Genomic DNA, 21,082 nt, shown 5'->3' with positions numbered 1-21,082 from the left:
TACTGGCAACTTCTAATTGTGGGAAAAACGAAAACGTTCCCAATAGAGACGTCCCATAGAACATTTTGCGAAACACAATAGCCAGCATGTGTAGTTCTGGGGGGGCTGGTCCCGTTCAAGTCCAGTTTTGGATAGTTTGCCGTGGTTTCGTTCCATTTCAGTGCTGTTTGACGTTCTGCCTAACCTTGGCGCATTGCCACTCCAACATCCAATCCCAGAGGGGGGGGTGCTACTGGAGCCTCGCAGTGGCGAAACCGTGCCGCGCCACACTAATTGCGCCGCATAAACGCATAGGTGCGCCGCATTTGCGGCTCAGTTGAGGCTCCCTCCGCAAGATGAGCCCCCTTCCGCGAGGTGAGGCCCCAGCATGATCTTCCTGTAGGGAGGGACGGCCCTGCTTATAAGCCTACGTCTGTTTCCGGTTATTTTATTTCGAAATTCAGTTCCTGACGGACGCCAAAAAAGCCAGATATTATAGAATTAAACAAATAAATAAAAACAAGGGTAATTGTGTGTTATTGTTGAATAAATAACAGTGTGTTATTTAGAAAAGAATAACAAATTAGAAGGAAAAAAAGATTTAAAAAATACAGATTTCAGTATTCTGAGGCTCTGAGACAAAAAAAGTCAGACATTATACGATTTAATATAAAAACAATAATCGTGATTTGATATTGAGTAAGAACATGTTTTTATGAACCACACAGCTTCCGGTCTTCCAAGACTCGAATGGACAAAAAGACGTGCTGCAGGCACGAAACATACTACCAATAGAAATACATTGCTTTTAAAATCGTTCTGTGTGACACGAAAAAAAGGGGAAAATCGTGTTGGTGAACACGAATCAATAGATTAAATGTCGTGACTATAACACGAAATGCCGTGAGACTGGGGGGGAAAACAGAAACAGCATGGAGAACAGACGGTAGCATCAGAATCAGAATACCTTATTAGTCCCACAGAGGGGAAATTTGCAATGAGGAAAACTACTGAGTGTGAGTAAGAGCTGCTGTAACTGGCTGCCACTAGCGCGGCGCCGGAACCGGAGCATGGCTCAATGAGGAGATAACTTGAAGGTTGATAAAGGTTCTGGGCATCTTTGCTCTTAAAACAAATCCAAAAAAGTGTATTTCATGAACCTGCTGGAGTTGTGCTGATCCCTGGAGCAGGTGGAAAGACTGGAATCATATTCAGATGCATCTTGGACCTGTTTGGATGCAACTGTGAACTCCCTTGGGGCTCTAAGATAAGACACACACCACATTATTTTTCACACCTGGACTGTTGATTTAATGAGCATTTTGTAGACTGTTTGAGTATGAACTAGGCCTACATTTTCATTTTCAGTTTAGTATTCAAAGATTTGAAGGCTTAATTGTCATATGAACAATATCTACTGTGTAGTTTTGGTAATGAAAATCGAATTGATGATTGCCTCAAAGCTGCTTGAGAAAAGCAATCAAATGCTCTCTGCTCAATTAAACATAACTCTAGCTTCTGTAATGTAAAACAAACAAAGAGGGGATTTAGAGCACATTTGGTAGCAGGGTTAATATCAAACATAGCACAGCTTTGACAGTTTTCATGTCAAGCTCAGAATATATTCAGAGAGATATGTTAATGAGTCATGAGTCAGATGTGAATTCACCATTTAATTAAAAACGTGCGTATTGAGTCCTACAAGGATAAGCCTTGATTTTGCTATTAAATACAATGAATACACAATTCCTCAGCTTCACAGGGGGGATGAAATCCTGCTAATAAATACTGTAAAATTAAACATCTTAAATGAGACACGCACAATTCAGTCGCAGGCATTAATAATAATAAAGAACCCAAACTTTTAATTGCAAGATTTTTTTTATCAGTCACCTTAATTACTTAAAATAAAAGCAATTCTGCAAAGTCACAGAATAAAGCTACAAACTAAATTCTAAAAGTGGTGTAGGTTACTTTACAGTGACTTAACACCAAAACTATGCATGCAGAAAACTGTACATGGCAGTATGTTCATTTACGATCGAAAAAGCTATCACAACATCACCATCATTAAAACAAAGTGTATCAATAACAATGATATTAAAATTAGATCTATAACTTGCTCCCAAACAAAGCAAATAATATCCAGCATCACTGCTACAGAAAAACGTCTGGGAAAACATTGGTCATTTGTAAGGCATTAAACATCATCACCATAACGGACTTCATCATCATCATCATCATCATCATCACCATCATCATCTGTCTCACATAAAAATACTTTACAACACATAAACAGAAAAAACATTGGCTAAATGCTAAGGCATTTGGCTAAGATGATACATACAAGGAGAATTCAAAGAAAATCAATGATACATCATTCAAAAGAAGAAGAGGGTACATTAACAAGGTGATACATATTAAGCTTGATTTCTATAAAGGCACGACCATAATAAAGTAACCACGAATACAAGTATTTCTTCCCACAAATGTGCTGCATGACATGCTTAATTTGTCCCATTTTAAGGTAGTAATAATCTGTTTTAGAGTGTGTTCTGTAAGTAGCATTTAGTCAAAAAGGCCCCGTTGGAGCCCATTAACTGAGCTTCCCGCTAACACACTTGAGAGTGATTTTGACTCTCCATTAGTGTTACGGCTCAGGCTGTCTGGTTAATTCCTTTTCATTTAAGGCTCTTTGACTTTTGATACTTTTGGATATTTTTCAGGGAAGTGAGTCAATAGTACAGTGCATGAGAAAGTTGTTGGGAACGGTTTTGTTTGGATCAATAGTTCCAAGGCAAGTTGTGTTCAATATTGCAACCTTTTCATTGAATCTTGTACGAGATAGAATTGGCCATCTCTAATGAACAATTATACACATTGTACTGAGGCCATTCTCTAATTTCCATTTCCAATATTGCACCTAAACATTGATATATACACATTAAAAAATACTTTAATAGTGTTTAGCACTGCTTATGTGAACTCTTAACCTATCCTGGCTGATGATCCTTATAGAACAAAGTCAAAAATAACTGTTCAAACAAAGGCCCTCAGTCATCATTTTAATAATGTTATCTTTGTCGTTATGTGTCAGACATACTGTAGCTCTCCAGAGTCAATTCTCCAGAGTGGCATATTTTTTATTAGATTCTATGTTCTAATAATGTGTAATATCCTTTTGACACTTGTTTCCACATTTAAGAGGTATGGAAATTCTAATCAAATAATCACAGGTTGAATTAATCATTTTGCACACATTCCTGTAACTTTTAGGATAACATCCATCTTGTGACCTGCAGTGACACTCGGCATGCTATAATAATATTGTAGCTTCAATAATTATACTCTGGTTGCAAATAATTCCTCCATCTTATTTAAAATATCATTGATATTCGCCATGTTTTGCTCCACATTGATTGCCTGAATAATTGTTGATTTTAGGCTCAGTGATTGTCAGATTAAGAGGAAAGTCAGCCTAAAGAGTTTAGAGGAGCTCAAAGTGAAACAGTGTAGCAACATGGGGTTAATATCACCAAAGAAAGGCCACTAAATCACATAGGAGGCTAATGCTAAAGTCTAAAGACAGTAAAACCTTCAAATAAATCCACGGACGTCTTACACTGAAATAAGTGGATTGGCCGCCATTCGAGGCATTGGTAATGGTGGTTAGAAACACTTGTTTTGAGCTAAATCATGTTGATGTGTTTCCTCCATTGATCAAAAAACCTTTAGCAAACGAGTATCTTTAGTTTCTCACGCCGTCATGCCAACACATCATCCTCCTCCTTCATTATTTTGAAACATGTTGTCTGGTCTCTAACTTTTACAGATTTATGTTTTATGTCAAACAGATAAAATAAAAAATATCAAAAGACAGAATTCAGAAAGCACAAAATATAAACACATTGTTTTTCTTGCGACTGCACAGCTTTAGTCTATCTTTCCTCGTCATGTTTCTTTAAATTAAATGTAAATGGGTCTTAACCAATCAGCAGCTTGCAATCAGAAGCAGTCAGCTGAATCATTCCTTCTTTTTTTTCTCCATGTAGCTAATTTATTTGAATGCCTCTGCTTCTCTGGCATTTATAAGACAGACAGCTGCAGGTCATCTCAAAGGTAAAGGTCACCTTCAGGCATTGGGGGGGGGGTCAATGTGATCCGATCCATCAGGAAACGTGAGAGCAACCTCTCAGACGTCCTCAGGAAGACCCTGGTCTCTATAGCCTGAGGAAGAAAATAGTGAGGAATGCTTTTTGAATGCTTGTAGAAAGAAATCTGGCTTTTATAGACCTGGTGACGAGGTTATAAAATGCTTAAGATAACTACATTAAATGTACTTTGAACCATTGACACTATTTGCCTTTCTCCATTCCCTTTTTAATTGAGAGAAATTAAAGCAAAGAGGTAGCCAAGTTGAAGCATTATGAATGAATGTTTATCAAATATTGGCTGGCAAGCAATCTCAGAACTCATCGGCTTTTAGTCACAACCATCTAGCCTCGGGGGCAACAGCCGATATATACAGTATTGATTGGAAAATGTAAACATCGAAAGGAATCTATCCTATTTATCTTTACCTCATGTGTTGCAAGACCTTGTACAGAAGATGTGTGTGTTTTAAAGACAACATTGTTAAAAAAAAAGTATACACAAAGTAACTCCAAATAACAACCCTAAATGAATCTTGGCAATGTTACAGAAACATCACATTTCTTATCAATTCGAGGTAGTTTAAATATTTGCTTAAAAGTTTAACGTGTAAGTCAAATCATCATCTAGACCAGTGCTTCTCAAAGTGTGGTCCGCGTGGGTATATTGGTAACATTTCACATTTTAAATAAATAAATAAATGTAAGTTTTCCACACTCTCGTGGGAATATCTCCGCAATGGAGCGAGTTTAAATTTCGATTGCATGCCCAGCGCAACACCTTCGTCACACATGTTGCCACTTGTTTGTACCATTTTCAGGCGATTTGTAATCTGTTCTAGAAAAACTGTGGGTTTTTTTTAGATTTCAAGAAGCATATAGAACAAACAATGGATGTCTTTTATGAACATGTATCCATGCTGAAAGTAGATTTAGATGTGTTAGGAGTTAGATAGCGATTATTATCTAATATATGCATCCGATGAAGCATTGCATGAAGTCTGTTGATGATCAGAGGCTGTTGTTGGGGCTGCATAAAGGTTTTTTATTTTAGTTTTGTAGGCAGACCATGCAGGCCAGCCCGATGGTCACCAAGGTTCATGTTTTAATAGCATTTTTACAAAAAAAAGCCCACGCGAGCCCAACATGTGAAAAAGGGCTTAGACCTCAGAGAGTTAAACTTGGGCTGCGACCATAGTTTTACTGTATTTTGTTTTGAAAATCCACAGTGGAGGTTTGTGTCGTGCTACATGCGGTGTATTTTGCATATCTTTCAGTAGCCAACGATCTGTGAGTTTGTTGGACATAAACTCCGTAATAAATGTAGTCTACATTTCATAAGAGGTGTAAAACCTTAAATCACATTTGAACGAAATGCTTATATAATCTGTAGTTGTATTTGTATTGTTGATTTAATGTGTGCACGAGGCGATACAGAGAAGGTTAAGCTGTCATTATTAGGCTGTAATTTGTTATACTGTTGGAATGGTAAGCAGGCCTGTTTTTGGATATTTGCGGGGTTAGGTGGTCCGCAAGTGTTGTTTTTATTGGTCAAGTGGTCCTTGGTATGAAAAAGTTTGAGAAACACTGATCCTGTAACCTGAACAATAAAGGAAAAAAAGTAATGACTTTGAATGGGACGTCAAGGGTCACTTGACTAGCTAATTTCTGTAGCTTTTTAGCAAAACACCCACCTTTACTATCAGATTGAATTTGATCAGTTGGCTTTTAGCTTTCCCAAACATTACGTGGTGTTTATCACCAGAGAGTCAGGGTTCATTTCTAGGGTCCTTTGAAGCCTTTTTAATGCCAACACAGATGAGAAGTACTGTACTTTTAAGAGCTAAGGTTTTGTAAAGCCAACTCGATGACCATTTAGCAAACTCCATTCACTGATGAAGACCATGTAGTACAACTATTTCAAAGATCAATAATTAACTTTAATGCTTTAACAGATGAGATTCTTGTGAAGATACCAAACATAATATCTGATTCCTTTCCACCAAGTTGAAAGATCATGAGAAAGTTCTGAATCAATGTTTTTATAAGTAAGCCTGGGAAATGCTCCTATTTGTTTTGGCTTATTCCAAATGTTAAATTTACCAAACTGACTATTCATTAATTCTGTGACGTGCTTCTACGCAAGTATAATAACTCACTGTTAGTGAGATGGAAAAAAAGGAAAATCACCTACCGTCAGAAACTTTCATGGAGAGGGAGAAAAAAAGAAGAGAAGAGACAGTTAGGAATAAAAACTACGAGTTTCATTGTTTAATACTTAATACTAAGTGTTCTGAAGTTGACTCTTAAAACATGCCTTTTGGAGAAAAACGAAGCAATCCCTTCAGAGCATTCCAGTAACTTTCAAAAAGCTCACCTTGCTTTAAGATGCATATATGATTAAATAAAAACACATGCAGTCACAATCTGGTTTTCTGAATCAATGAACAAAACAGGGGGACAGGGACGGAAAAAAAGAAGACTGAAGAAGAAGAAACTGAGGCGGAGAGGGAGACGGGGGGCAGGCAGAGAGTGGAAGGACTACTGAGAGAAAGGATGAAATGGGAACAATCATTAGATAGAGAAGGAAGGAGATCAGTGGGAGGAAGAGGAAACCATGATCATTAGATAGATGGGAGGGAGAGAAGAGAGGGTCCCTGTAGAAGAAAGGAGGTTTTTGTAGAAATGGACGTACAGAAAGAAAGATTACATTGATCATTTGCGACATCACGGAGGGAGTAATTTATAAATATGCAGCATTATTACAGTCAAAGAAGGATAAGAGCATCACAGACTCAAAGACATGTAGTGTGGTGATGAATTGTTGAGTAATAATTGACCTAAGAAGCAACATTTTGAACCTAGCATTCAGTGCTCACATGGAAATTAGTTTTAATATTCAATATAAAATATTTAATACGGATACACACGAACACGCACACTAACCCTATCTCCTATTCCTTGACCTCTGAGTGAAACGTCACAGGGTTAAGGGATAGTGGATAGGAGAATTCAAAAGGACTTAGAAGAGACCGCGGTACTTTAGAGAATCCGAATGCACTTTCACTATCTGACGTGTTTATGATGCGCCAGCGGACGTCCTGAATGTGCGTCTGCTGCTGTGGGGAAACTATGGAAACTACAGTTTTCTATACAGCGGACTACAACATGGATGTTTAATAAGAACGAGGGACTACTGTAAACTCATCTAGAGACTCTGCATCGTGCTCTGATGCTGTTGCTTTATGCTTTATGAACGTGGACAACAGAGAAACATATTCTTCATGACCAAAGTTGGAATTGAAATAAAAAAGGAAAGTGAAACTTATGCTCGTCACCCTCTCCCTCCGGTCCACATTAATACAAATGATCCCAATACGTATGATTGTATGAAATATGAACATATCTTAAAATCAATACAAATGTATTTATTATAAACGTTAGTCCTTAACATCTATCAGTGTGTATATCACCATTCAAACATCTTTTAAAAGTTGAACAAACTCCACACAGCTCAGTAAAGACTGTGAAATGTTGACTTTATTTGATAATTTCAGTAAAAACTAACGTTCATATTTCTCTTTTTGATTATAATACTGATGAACGTTCAAAACAAAGCACTTTGGCAACGTACCACATACGTTTTAAAATGCTTAATAAGCACCGTAATGTTCATGATATAATTTCTCGGTCATAATCGGTTGTTTCCGTGAACGGCCGACTGTTGAGTGACGGCAAATGCTGCGGCTGCAAGGCATTGTGGGGCAGCATTTTCTGGTTCCTAAGTGGTTCCTAAGCTAAAGGAGGTTATAAAGGAAATTTGAAACCTCCTTTCCTTTCATTTAGAGAATTGGAACGGCACTTATCATGGCTGCCACTGACGTACTTCCGGGTCATTTCACTCCGTTAGGAAGGTTCCTAAGCTAAATGGACTATTGGAACGCAACCCAGGGAAACTAACGACAGGAAGGCAAACACAGGAAGCAGGACCAGACAAGACAAAAGGAGGAAAACATTTCAAAATAAAAAAGGTGGAAAATGAAAACAACAAATCCAAAACCATGACAATTCTCACTCCCAACTCTTATGTTATGTCAGGATCCCTTGGCTTCACTATCAAACGCAGTGGGGGGCCCTTTAGCGTCAATTTTCAACTATCAGGGAGTCCCATTGACTTGCATAGAGCTCCCTGAACGTTGGTAATAGACGAGTTGGGATCGCGGAGAAATGCTCTCCGCAGACCCATTCTCACAGCGTTTATCAACCTTTTTCTTACTCAATATCAAGCCACACTTATTGTTTTTAATTCTTTATTTTAATTGTATAATGTCGTCAGTTAGGGGGAGAGTGGCTCAGAATACTGAAATCTGTATTTTTTCATCGTTTTTTCCTTCTAATTTTGTTCCAAAACACAAGAATGCTGTATCAGCATTCCCACTAAATAAGTGCTTCAACATAGTTAACATTGCAGGAAAGTTGATTGTCAAGTGCCAAAACAAATGATGCAATATATTAAACGTTAAGTTTGTCAGGCTTATTATTTATCTGTTGATACCCCCAATGTTTTTTTCTTATTTAAAAGAAGACGTTAACCTAAAGTATTCTTTAATGTTTAAATAAAGCCTAATTAGTTTGTCTGTTTTGTACGGAGCCCTGGAGGGTTCATAGAGAGAAAAATAAATAAAACGTGGCCACGTTTTACTTTCTCGTGTGCACGCTTTAGTAACTCGTGCGCACGAGTTACTAAAGCGTGCGCACGAGTTAATAAAGCATGGCCTCGTTTTGTGTGTGTGTGTGTGGGGGGGGGGGGGCATTTGTTTATGATAGTATCGTTCGTTCCGGTGCACTCCGGCAGGACTATAGCACATCGAGATTAAGATTAAACACATTTCTTTCACTTGGGAATACACTTAACTATGGGGAACCAGATTTGTTTAAAGTACTCTTCGTGGTAATTTGAAAACAAATGCCGGTGGTGTCGGATACACACGAACACGCACACAGAGCGGAGCTGAGCACACACACACACATCATGCTCCCCGGTGACAGGACATCTCCTTCATAAAACGAGGGAGAATACTCTGGTAGTTCGATGTGTGTATAGGTGTGTGTGGTTAAACGTAGCAGCCTCGATCTCTATTCAGCGGTTCTAATGAAGGGAAACGCAGTGAAGTAAACAGTAAAAGGCACAGCTCTTTGCAGCTGGTGCTGCTCTTCTCAGATTCTGCTGAGTTACACGTTACTGCCTCCAGTGCCCTGTACGATGAAGCCAGTTCAACAGACCCTGGACTTGGACATGTTCGATTTACCCGGCTTAACTAACCCTAACAAACGCGATGTCGATAAGCGGTCCTACGAAGCTGGTTATCAACTCAGTAAATCAACCAGGGTTTCTCTGTCCGGCTGAGAGCGCGCTCACGTGAAAGGGACGGGGTTAGCAACATTTGACCAATCACAAACATGGAGACGCGTGCTGACAGCGCAGCGTCATACTTCATGAATGAATAGTGTAAATAGCTAATCCTGCTTCGTAGTACAGGCCACTGGTGCCGCAGAGATTTCATAAAGTGAAGGAGGTTTTCCTTCTATAAAACAGCTGTGGGCAGCAGATACTGTGAGTCACGGACAGGAATCCCTCAATTTAAATAAAACGAGGCCACGCTTTATTAACTCGTGCGCACGCTTTAGTAACTCGTGCGCACGAGTTACTAAAGCGTACGCACGAGAAAGTAAAACGTGGCTACGTTTTATTTATTTTTCTCTATGAACCCTCCAGGGCTCCGTAGTTTTGCACATCCTCCTATTAATATCTTTGGACATCTGGCACTAAAGTGTTTTATTGTAGAGATCGCTTACACTGTAAATCTTACAGTATTTTCTTGATATTTTCTATTCTATATTTTTATCGTTGACCTTCTACTTTCCCCCTATTTTGTATGTACAGTACTCTTAATATTTCTATGTTTTCATCAAATATAACATATTCAACAAAACAAATTCAAAACAATTCAATAATGAGCTTTAACCACTAGGTGGTGCGGATTAAAAAACTGTCTTGTTTACAGTGGTAACACAATGAAATATACTGCTGATGGACTTAACATGACCCAGTGGTCTAGTGACAATCAAACAAATAAATAAACACAAGGATAATTGTGTTTTATTGTTGAGTAAATAACAGTGTGTAGTTTAGAAAATAATACAAAATTAGAAGGAAAAAACGATGAAACAATACAGATTTCAGTATTCTGAGCCCCTTCTCTCCCCCTAACTGACGGCAACAAAAGTCTGACATTATACAATTAAAATAAATAAATAAAAACAATAAGTGTGGCTTGATATTGAGTAAAAAAAAGGTTGATAAACGCTGTGAGAATGGGTCTGCGGAGAGCATTTCTCCGCGATCCCAACTCTTCTATTACCAACGTTCAGGGAGCTCTATGTAAGTCAATGGGACTCCCTGATAGTTGAAAATTGACGCTAAAGGGCCCCCCACTGTGTTTGATAGTGACGCTAAGGGATCCTGACATAACGTCACTATAGTACGAGTTGGGAGTGAGAATGTGTTGTTCTATAAACTCCACCTACTGCATGTCATGTGCAAGACAGACAAACAAAAGGAAAGGAAATCAGATTAATATACAAAAACAGAGTTGATTTAGAAGACTGTCAGATGGAAAGATAAACACAGCTGGATAAGTACTGACTTGCCAGGATGACCATGTCCATTCCCCAGAAGATGCTCATGATCCATCCCACCATGATAACAGCTGTCAGTATCTGGATGAAGGCTGCTGCCACATTCAGCCAGAACACACAACAAACGCCTCGCTGTGAGACCAGCTCGCTGCGAGCTCCGCACAGCACCGTGAATGCTGAGATGAAGGTACCTGTTGGGAAAAGACAAAAACGAATTGTACACAAATAACTAAGTTCATTTTCTCTTTTAGGCAACTACACTTAAATACAATATCATCCATCACTCACTGAAAAGACAGACAAATCCATTGGAATTTGAGCTAAATGCTAACCTCAGTCCGCTAACTTGCTGATGTTTTGCAGGCTATCTTCACCGCCATCTCAGTTTAGCGTGTGAAAACATGAACAAATTGGCACCTAACGCCAAAGCTGTATCTCAATTTGATTCTGAAAACAACACCGTTGCTAAGCTTGCTAATAGCTGCAATTGTGATTTCTGGTTAGGGCACAGCAGCTGTGTGCAATCTGAGCCACCCAGTACAAATGTAAACTGTGTACAAGGTTCCCATGCCATATCCCCAAGGATATGTACTACATGAAGTATAAGAATTGAGAGACATAATGACTGATGAGAAGGTAATTAGTTTCGCATTTCTTTCATAAACCAATGTTTGTGTTGTCCTCGTCCTGACACCATGCGGATATGTACTAATCTATTTGTCTAGATGTTTCTCTAAAAAACAATGTCATGGGTCACAGTACCAGTGTTCCATTTGTGGGAAAAAACAACCTTTTCCCAGAGTGAATGCCTTGACACAGCAATATAATCTCAAACGTCCATTCAGTGTCCCTGAGTAAATGTTGCATTATATAAAGTGGATCTATGTCTTGGAAAAGAGCACAGAAAGATGCGGACACATCGATGCTAACATCCACTTCTCTGATAACAGAATTATCTCTGTGGACAATCCTTGTCCGCCAAAATGAAATCCAATATAACTCCCTATCTTATTATATGGAGACCTCCCCCGCCCCGCTCATTGTACAGTAGGCTACTGTGTGTGTGTGTGTGTGTGTGTGTGTGTGTTGTGTGTGTGTGTGTGTGTGTGTGTGTGTGTGTGTGTGTGTGTGTGTGTGTGTGTGTGTGTGTGTGTGTGTGTGTGTGTGTGTGTGTGTGTGTGTGTGTGTGTGTGTGTGTGTGTGTGTGTGTGTGTGTGTGTGTGTGTGTGTGTGTTGTGCATGTGTCACATGGAGGCACGTGAGTGTGTCTGTGCACACAAATCAAATTATTTCATACAGGATGTTTCCATGACAACATTCCCTCGGGATACAGTATATGTAGAATATGCATTTTACTCAGTATCATGGGTCTACCTGATATTGAATATTGATAAAATTGCAGCGTCTGTATCCGCCCAGCTGATATTCATATTCATTTTTGTGAATGGGAAATTCTCCTAAATGCAGCAACACTTCCTGACTCTGTTACTCCCCAGCCTGAGAAGGGCCCCTGAAGGCAGTTCCTTGGATTCATTTGCCATCCAGTAATTTTAGCCATCAGGGTCCAGTCTAGAAAATTCTTTTTTTAGATAATATAAACACATGCACACTTGTGCTGTCATAAATAACAGCAAGTCATCCAGAACTAAATCATTTTGAGAAATGTACATGTACTACTGTACCCTTTTCTCACCTACAATTGAATGTATCTACAAAATACTGCAACAACTCAATGCCACACAGGAAATGCCTCGTGGGCGTTGTGTGCATCGTGTGCATCGTGGCCTTGGCCCTTGTCTTTTTGCCATGTACATTTCTTGTCACATCTGAGGAATTCAAATATCAGAGCAAGGGGCAAGAATGGTTGGCTGCCAGCTACATCTCGAAAGGCCGACTCATGTACAGTAGAAGTCAGTTCGTTTTCTCTCTATGCGTATAACTGAATTGTTCCCCTCCACCTGCGTCTCCATGTTCATATCTCTCTTTCTGATTAGCTACTGGTTATCAGGAAAAGTAAAAACTGAGGGCTCTGTCATAATAAATCTTTCTATAGAAACACAGGCGTACCAGTTTGTCCCATAATCTCTGACATATCTGGATGTACGCCTCAATATTTACTTTCACATGCCCTACAATGGCCTTATTAGGAATGGTTTCCAAAAAGTCATACTCTGGTACAAGCACAATCCCAGAATAGTAAGCAACCCAGGAAACGTTTTTTTATTCTTTTTTTAAGGCAACATGTACATGTGGAAAAGCAGAGATGAATAAGACATTTGCTTTTAACCAACGCTCATTTCAAAGCATCTCATGAAAAGAGCAACAGTGGGCTAAAATGAGATTCCACCCATGGGCCGATATGTTCTGATCAAACCGATAAATGTTCAGGTCGCGGGGGCCACGCCCACCAGCAGATGCTCTGGCTCCTGGTGGAGCGGCCCACCTTCACACATGAGCTATTATTGACAGCAAGCTGGTGGCTGATTGGTTACACATCACCTCAATTTTTTGGCATGTACAGTCAAATTGAATTTATGCAGTCTGGTATGTTTTTCAGATACCACTTGTGTGTGTTGTGTTCACTGAGCAGTAGGTTTTTTATTTTACTGTTGGAAGAAACCGGCATTTGCTGTGCCAGCTAACATGTATAATGATTGTCTTCCATTATTATAAATCCAATGGTAAAACGCTACTTAAAGGTCCCCTATGATACTGTTTTTCATCAATATATTATAGGTCTCAGATATATACAAAACATGTCTCCGAAGTGTTTGGCTCCAAATACCAAACAGATCATTGTAGCATCCCATAATCCCCTCTGTTTCAGCCTTGTTTCAAAAGTGCTGATTCTCTGTCTGTTAATTTAGATGAAAATAAGGAGCCACGCCCCTCTGAGAGATATTTGGTTAAAAAGAACACAATGGTGCTCTAGGAGGAGATTCAGGTGATAAATTGAGCGGGTGTTACCTTGGTTGGTGATTGGCTAATGGTTACACAAGCCAAAAAATCGTTATGACATCATAAAGTGGCCAAAATCTGATCAGCTCATTTTCAGACAGGTTTTTATATAAATGGATCAGGACAAAAAGCGAGTGAATCATTTTTCATGAAACTTTCAGAATCTCTTTACACAGAGGGGACACATGTTTATGTAGAAGAGACATGAAAATGGATTTTGCATAATACTGTAGGTGACCTAAAAAAAATGAACACCCCTCTACTGCCATAAAAAAGGGTTATTTAGTCTTTGTACATCTCGGTTTGAGAAATCCAACAATCCACTATGTGCGAAAAGCTCTTGGATTCCCTGTATGTCTCATGTTGGAGATTGTGTGTGTGTGTGTGTGTGTGTGTGTGTGTGTGTGTGTGTGTGCGCGTGTGTGCGCGTGTGTGTGTGTGTGTGTGTGCGTGTGTGTGGTGTGTGTGTGTGGGTGTGCATGTGTGTGTGTGTGCGTGTGTGTGTGTGTGTGCATGTTGTGTGTGCGTGTGTGTGTGTGTGTGTGTGTGTGTGCGTGTGTGTGTGTGCGTGTGTGTGTGTGTGTGTGTGTGTGCGTGTGTGTGTGTGTGTGCGTGTGTGTGTGCGTGTGTGTGTGTGTGTGTGTGTATATTACCCAGACTAATGACTATAATTACAGAGAACTCTGCGAAGCACCCACAGCTAGTGTGGGAGGTTAATGATGGAGTGTAAGAGTGTGAAAGACAGTAAAACAGAAAGAGACTTAGGAGAACAAACAGAGGTAAAAGGGAAAAGGAGAGAAAAACAAATGTATTATAAAACCGTTTAAAGCAAGTTGTATTCGACCAGAAGGATTACATTTACAACAACACAGTCTTTTTCAGGGTATTTTAAGGCGCTACAAAAGAATATAATCAACATATTATAGCCGTACTGCTCAGTAGGTTGTCATACAAGTATTTCATTAGTAACTCTATAACACAATGACTAACATTTCCAAATGGAATCCCTTCAAATGGGAAACGCGTTGCTGAAAAAAATACAGTTTTCACCTGCCCTGCTTTAAACAAGATAAAACTAGCCAAATGAGGTATTATAGTAATACGTTTAGCCTTAGCGTAAGCAAGATACGTGCCGCCTGGAATACAATGCACATTTTAAATGGTTCATTTGAATCTGTCAATAACATTACAACTGTGTAACTGACGAAATGTACAATTATAGTCTTTTGCCAATAAGTACCAGGGACTGTTACTTGATTAGTTGATCAAAAACGGTCCTCCTTGTGCAGGGTCTCTATAATCAGAACTACTCCTCCCTTTATATACAGTACCAACATCAGTAATATTGGCGATGTTCATTAAATCATCCTGGCATCACTGGGTATGTTCTCACTTCCAAGCTTCCAAATAAATCATAATTACCTCCAATTCCTGCAGGAGAGAGCCTTCATTAAGCCTGACAGCAATCACAATACGGATTCTTAGCAAGTGTCATGTGACCCAACGACTCGAAATCAATGTAGCGTTGCATTAATACACTGGACAAGTAGGACACACCCCTTTTTATACGATTATAGTTCTGTTTCTGTTTCTTTATTAATACTTTTGATGACAAATAGTGCATCAGTTAGCCTAGCGTAAAGACTAAAGAAAAAGCAGCTAGACTGGCTCTCTTAAAGGTCACCTATTATGCAAAATCCACTTTTTCATGTATTTTATACATAAACATGTGTCTGGAGATTCTGGAAGTTTCAGGAAAAAAGGTTCTCACTTTTTGTCCTGATCCTCCCCCCCCCCCAGTTTATCACCTCAATCTCCTCCTAGAGCACCATTGTGTTCTTTTTAACCAATCATCTCTCAGAGGGCTGTGGGGAGTTGTTCCTTATTTTCCTTTAAAGTAACAGACAGAGAATCAGCACTTTTGAAACAGGGCTGAAACAGAGGGGTTTATGGGATGCTACAAGGCATGATCTGTTTGGTATTTCAAGCCAAACACTTCAGAGACATGTTTTGTATGAGACCTATAATATATTGATGAAAAAAAGTACAAGGGGACCTTTAAAACCGCAATGAGTATATGGATGTAATGGACTTAAAATCACAAACTGCCTTTAAGAGTCACAATTTTATACTTTCCATTTGGTAAAGATTTAAAAAATAGTAAATAAAATCCTTAGTTTGTAAACATTAGGTGTTTTACAGTACATTTTGTTCAACTTTGGAAAGAGAAAGGTTAGCTAGCCTTACTTGTTGGCTATTAAATATACACAATTTCTATTGCAAAAACAAATAAGTGTGACAGTGGACAAATGTTAACAAGTAGCCTACACAGGCCAGCTCACTGTTCCATTTGTGAGATCAAAGCGTGGGAAAGCAGCCTTCTGCATCTATGCTCCTAATGCATGGAACAAACTCCCAGAACATCTGAGAATGGCTAGCACTTTAGAAACATTTAAATCAGGTCTAAAAACATTTCTTTTTAATATGGCTTTTCAAATTTAAATGTTCTAATTTTCGAACTGTTCGACATGGTTTTCTTTCTTTTAATTAATTATTTTGTGTGTTTTGTATTTCTTCTCAATGTATTGTGTTTTCTCTATTTGATCCTGTAAAGCACTTTGAATTGCATTACTGTATGAATTGTGCTATACAAATAAATTGCCTTGCCTTGCCTTGCCTTACACACTACATTATGCCATCTGGTCATTCTTTTCAGAAACCATTTTTATTTTCAGTGATCCAGCAATGTTTCTCAGGAATAAGCTTTCCCTCATGTCTCAGTAGAAGGTATAAAACACCAAGGAGCCAGGTGCTACAGTTTGTTATTTTATGAAAGTGTCCTGCGTTATTTGTCATTTTACATTGTTAATATTTTGAAGAGAAGAAGCCTCTTCCCTAACTCAACTAGACCTAAACAGCATTGACTCACGCACTCTCAAACACACGCAAGCATTGTGTTTTCAGTCAGCGTCGTTATGGCAACTAGCTGCAGCTATTCAATTAAATGTCAAGGCATTTAGGCCAACCTACACACTCACACTGTACAGTACACACACACACACACACACACACACACACACACACACACACACACACACACACACACACACACACACACACACACACACACACACACACACACACACACACACACACACACACACACACACACACACACAAGGTGTTGCATTGATGCTCTACATACATGTTTGGGACCATTTTGTAAAGAAAGGTGGGGAGGCTGTATAAAATATTAACATTTCAGGCCAACTATTTGATTATTTTGTCATGGTGTTTTCCCTTACGGCTGTTTGTGACATCTTGTTAAGCAGTCAGTGGTTAGATATAGTTATGGTGGAAAGGCAAATAGACTGTTGAATGTGAATGTCAGTCAGAGAACAAAATACCTGAATTTAGATTTTTGTGATTGTTTTTATTTCATCAACTGCTATCAATATTCTTAAAGAATCCTCACTTTTAATATCGTAAATTCAGCTGCTTTTGAAATGATCCACTGAACTAATTCAGAATGGTGTATGACATGTACCAAGATGTGTTTGTGTCTAACTTACATAGCTGTACGTGATTACTATATAGGCTACTGTACCAACATGTGTTTTTTAGCTACTGGATGTTACATTATCCTACTATACACAGAAACAGTACAGTAAACTGATTTTATTAGAATACCTTATCTTGGGAATATATGTGTTTCTCAATCATGTGCTTTAACACCAGAAAGTCCTTCATATTTCTGTCATACTGTTTGGCTTGTTCCCCCACTACACAATGATAGATTTTAATGTTTCAAACTTACCGTGCAGCTCTACACACATGTGTCGTTTTTGCACAGTTTGACAGTCTCAAGGACGTGTGTCAAGCTGCTTATGAAAACCAAAGAAAGACTGTACAACACAAGTGCTCTTCATTCTGCCGTTGTAGACATACAATTCTGTGTTGTTATTTCCACCTCAAATTACAGGAAGAATCTCGGGTATTTGTTCTCAAATAAGCATCTAATATCATATATTTAAACTACATCGTCAGGACTTCTACCCATTATAACAACGCAAAGGGTCTACAGTGATAATGTCTCCACCTGCTGTGATGATGTTGCTCATCATAAGGAAAAGCTTCATACCCAGAGTAATTGCACCACATTGCACTACTGTGTGCATTAACACCCGGCAGACTGTTTTTTCCTGACACCCTTATTATAGCGCTGGGTGTGAATGGAGTCCCTGGCCACCTTTCTTTACCATTTTCACACACATCTCTCCCTGCCTGTGTGAAGGAAAAAAGCAGAGCAATGGAACAACTAGAAAGCAAGCTGGAGACGGTTCAAGTTTATTTTCCACAAAGCTTTTATGGTTGCATATTCCCCTCTGATTGCCTTCTAGTTTGTTTATCTTGTTATTGGCTGGCATCCCTGGGTCTCTCTCTTGCTGTCTTTTCATAATCTTCTGCCTATTTTTCTGCATTTTCTCAATTTCAAAAGAAATTATACATGGAGATAAGACGGCAGTGTCATTCTCAGCTTACCGAGTCCCGGTATGAAGGTGTTCAGAAACAGACAGATGACGGCCAAAGGGAAGGGCATTGTGGGTATCGCTGCCCGCAGAGATCCTTTCTTCTCCCTGACCTCCACCACCACTCCTCCACCTGCTGTAGGGGCCCCTGCTATGGCTTTGGCCCCAAGATGGTCCCCGGTCTTGACACGCCCTCCTCCTTCTTTCGGTGCCATTTCTCTCCTTCTTTGTGTTTTATGTCTAAATAATGAAAATAGTTTGTATTTCAAGTAGATTTCTGCAAAAAGATTGAAATGATTTTCCCTTTGTCACGCTCCCCCTTGATTGAGTAGAGGCAGTTGTAATTGATCAACGTTGATTGGGAGGTGCATCAACAGGTTGTCTAAAGTAGTGTAAACTGATCAGGAAAAAAAAAAGTATTTCCATAGAAACTTGTTCAACTTTATTCCAGAGGAAAACAATAGAATTCTGTATATTTTCCTTTGGATTGGTCGAGCTTTTAATTCCCAAAATCTCTTTTGGCAGTTGACTTATCTTCTTTCAAGTCCTTTAAAAGTGAGCATCAGAGATCACTGATATCTGCTATTTGTGTCCATGTCCAACATGTTTTTCAGAAAAGACAGATCCTCCTTAAAAACATATGGGAAAAAATCATTGAAAAATCTGCGGCTCTTTTCAGTAAAATCCTCAGAACTTCCTTCTTTATTTATTTTTGAATCGGTCCAATCCCGATCACCCCGCACACCTCTACAAGATAAAGAGAAAGTGCACTCTCAACCCCCCTCTCTCTACTACGTCTCTGTTCCTCTCTCCCTCTACCCATCCTCTCCCTCCATTTAAAGGAACAGTGCACCAATATAAGGTTACCATTCAATGAGATGACATTCAACAAGCTGTCATTCAGTGCGTCTGGGTGGTAATAAATAATTAAAGGCATTAATGTATTCAACATCAAATATAGGATGAACATAAAAAGGATGTGTGTGTTCTAAAGCTATATCATAGTGACGTGTGTTTAATTAATATATCATTCATTCACAAGATATTGAAGTAAGTGGAAAGACATGAAGTCTCTGATAACAATTAATTAAAGAAGAAGCTAATGAAAATGTAATATCATATTCAATGTTTTCAAACCCAATGTTTGCGTGTCACTGAAAATATATCCCCCACTAACATTGATGCACATCATGTGGTCAACATATTTATATACTACCCCTACTTCTCTTAAAATGTACACAGCCCTCCACTTTTTTTAAATATTTATATTTGTCTTTATTCTTTTTAATGTTATATCGTTTTTCTTTATATTTTCTTTTTATAATCATTCTGTTTTTGACCTTCTCTTAAAAATCATGTCCTTATGTAGTGTTTATATTTGCAGCACCATAAACAAAAGCAAATTACTTGCAATTAAGTCAATTCTGATTCTGATATAACCATATGTATAGCTATAAAAACAAATGTTGACAGATCAAGTAACATGACGGCAAAGTAGATAGAGAAAGGACAAAAAGCAAGAAGGCAGAAAATATGAAGAAATGCAGAAATAAATCAAAACAAGGAGACGAGGGGAGGAACAGGAAGCAAGGACAAAGTGGACAGGGGATTGAAATGAAGGCAGTATCAATATCTCAGTAATTATTCATGATTCAGACCAAATCCCCCAAAGACCAGTCATTACTGTCCGTCCCCTCCCTCTCTAAACTCGATTTCTGACTCTTCACTTAATTCTCTCCATCTCACTTTTTCACCAATCTGTCGGCTCTTCAAGGCAAGTGACAAAAAATACAAAGGAAATCAGTGCAAACCCTGAAATGATTCCCAGCTCGTGTGTGTCTCTCTGTCCACCTCTCCTTTCCTCTCTCTCATCTCCAGTTGGTCTCCTAGCAACCCAGGAAGCTGAGGGTAATTATACGGAAGATATTGATCTCAAGGTTTCTTGGTCCCCTCTCCGTCTCCCTCTCCTAATTCCAGCTCCGTTCCCACTTTTAATTTCCTTTTTAATCTTCTTTGAAACACAAAAGGCAGCCGCTATAGAAGGTGCTTCTACTTTTCTTTTTGTCATGCAAAGCGCCATTATGGTGTGTCTGACGGCGAAGGACTCGGAGAAATCTGGACCGCCTGAACTCATTCATCACTGGATTGCTCAGCCAAAGACGCGCTGTGTCATGTAGCCTACTGATGCTTATTACCATGACAACGTGATGAGAAAAGTTGATGGCAGCCGTCTGAAACTGACTCACAGGTGTAGCTCTGTTGGCTTTCCTAGATGTACACTCTAATTTACCTTTTTCTGCACTTTATATAATGGTAAAAGTTGTTTAGTGTGTTGCTAATGCGAGGGTGTGTTTATGCATTTTTGCCTCTTCGACCCTTTCTCCATCGCACACGCGCACACGCACACACACACACACACACACACACACACACACACACACACACACACACACAGTCGTTCTCTCGGGGTTCATTCATGTTGATCCCATCTGCGTTGAAAAGCTGACAACACCCACCCGTTATTTATGTGTGTGTGTCCTAATGACATCCCATTGTGTCCTTCCCCCCCTCACTGGATCCTCACTACAATGACTGTAATGTTCACACACACTTTTTCCTCTCTCCTTTTCTTCTGCACACACTCGCTGGCTTTTATGTTTCTCTGTGCTCCCTTCTCTTTACTTCTCTCAGTATGGTTGTTAGGATAAAGCAGCAGGGATGTGCTATAGCGTTCTCTGTGCGCCTCATTTCAAGGAAGCTTGTAGA

General features: G+C 39.2%; 1 protein-coding gene across 1 annotated transcript; it reads right to left on the bottom strand.

Annotated features, from left to right (window-relative positions):
* Positions 1-1,637: 1,637 nt before the first annotated feature.
* stum (stum, mechanosensory transduction mediator homolog) lies at positions 1,638-19,110 on the bottom strand. The gene is made up of 4 exons (XM_034204283.1): positions 18,330-19,110; positions 10,838-11,020; positions 6,325-6,333; positions 1,638-4,206 (listed from the first exon to the last, which is right to left on the bottom strand). The coding sequence occupies exons 1-4, from the start codon at positions 18,529-18,531 to the stop codon at positions 4,172-4,174; spliced, it is 429 nt and encodes a 142-aa protein (XP_034060174.1). The 5' UTR covers positions 18,532-19,110; the 3' UTR covers positions 1,638-4,171.
* Between the last annotated feature and the right edge of the window lie 1,972 nt (positions 19,111-21,082).

This window comes from Gymnodraco acuticeps, unplaced genomic scaffold, assembly GCF_902827175.1.
Source record: "Gymnodraco acuticeps unplaced genomic scaffold, fGymAcu1.1, whole genome shotgun sequence".
Taxonomy (NCBI): domain Eukaryota; kingdom Metazoa; phylum Chordata; class Actinopteri; order Perciformes; family Bathydraconidae; genus Gymnodraco; species Gymnodraco acuticeps.
The sequence above is the reverse complement of the archived record's forward strand: the minus strand, read 5'-3'. Positions and strand labels throughout refer to the sequence as shown.

What these genes read in the sequence shown, in the direction of transcription:
- stum (XM_034204283.1), bottom strand. Translation starts at nt 18,531, where the DNA reads ATGGCACCGAAAGAAGGAGGAGGGCGTGTCAAGACCGGGGACCATCTT. An exon ending in CACCTTCATACCGGGACTCG is followed by an intron (nt 11,021 to 18,329) that starts GTAAGCTGAGAA and finishes TTTTCCCAACAG; the next exon opens with GTACCTTCATCTCAGCATTC.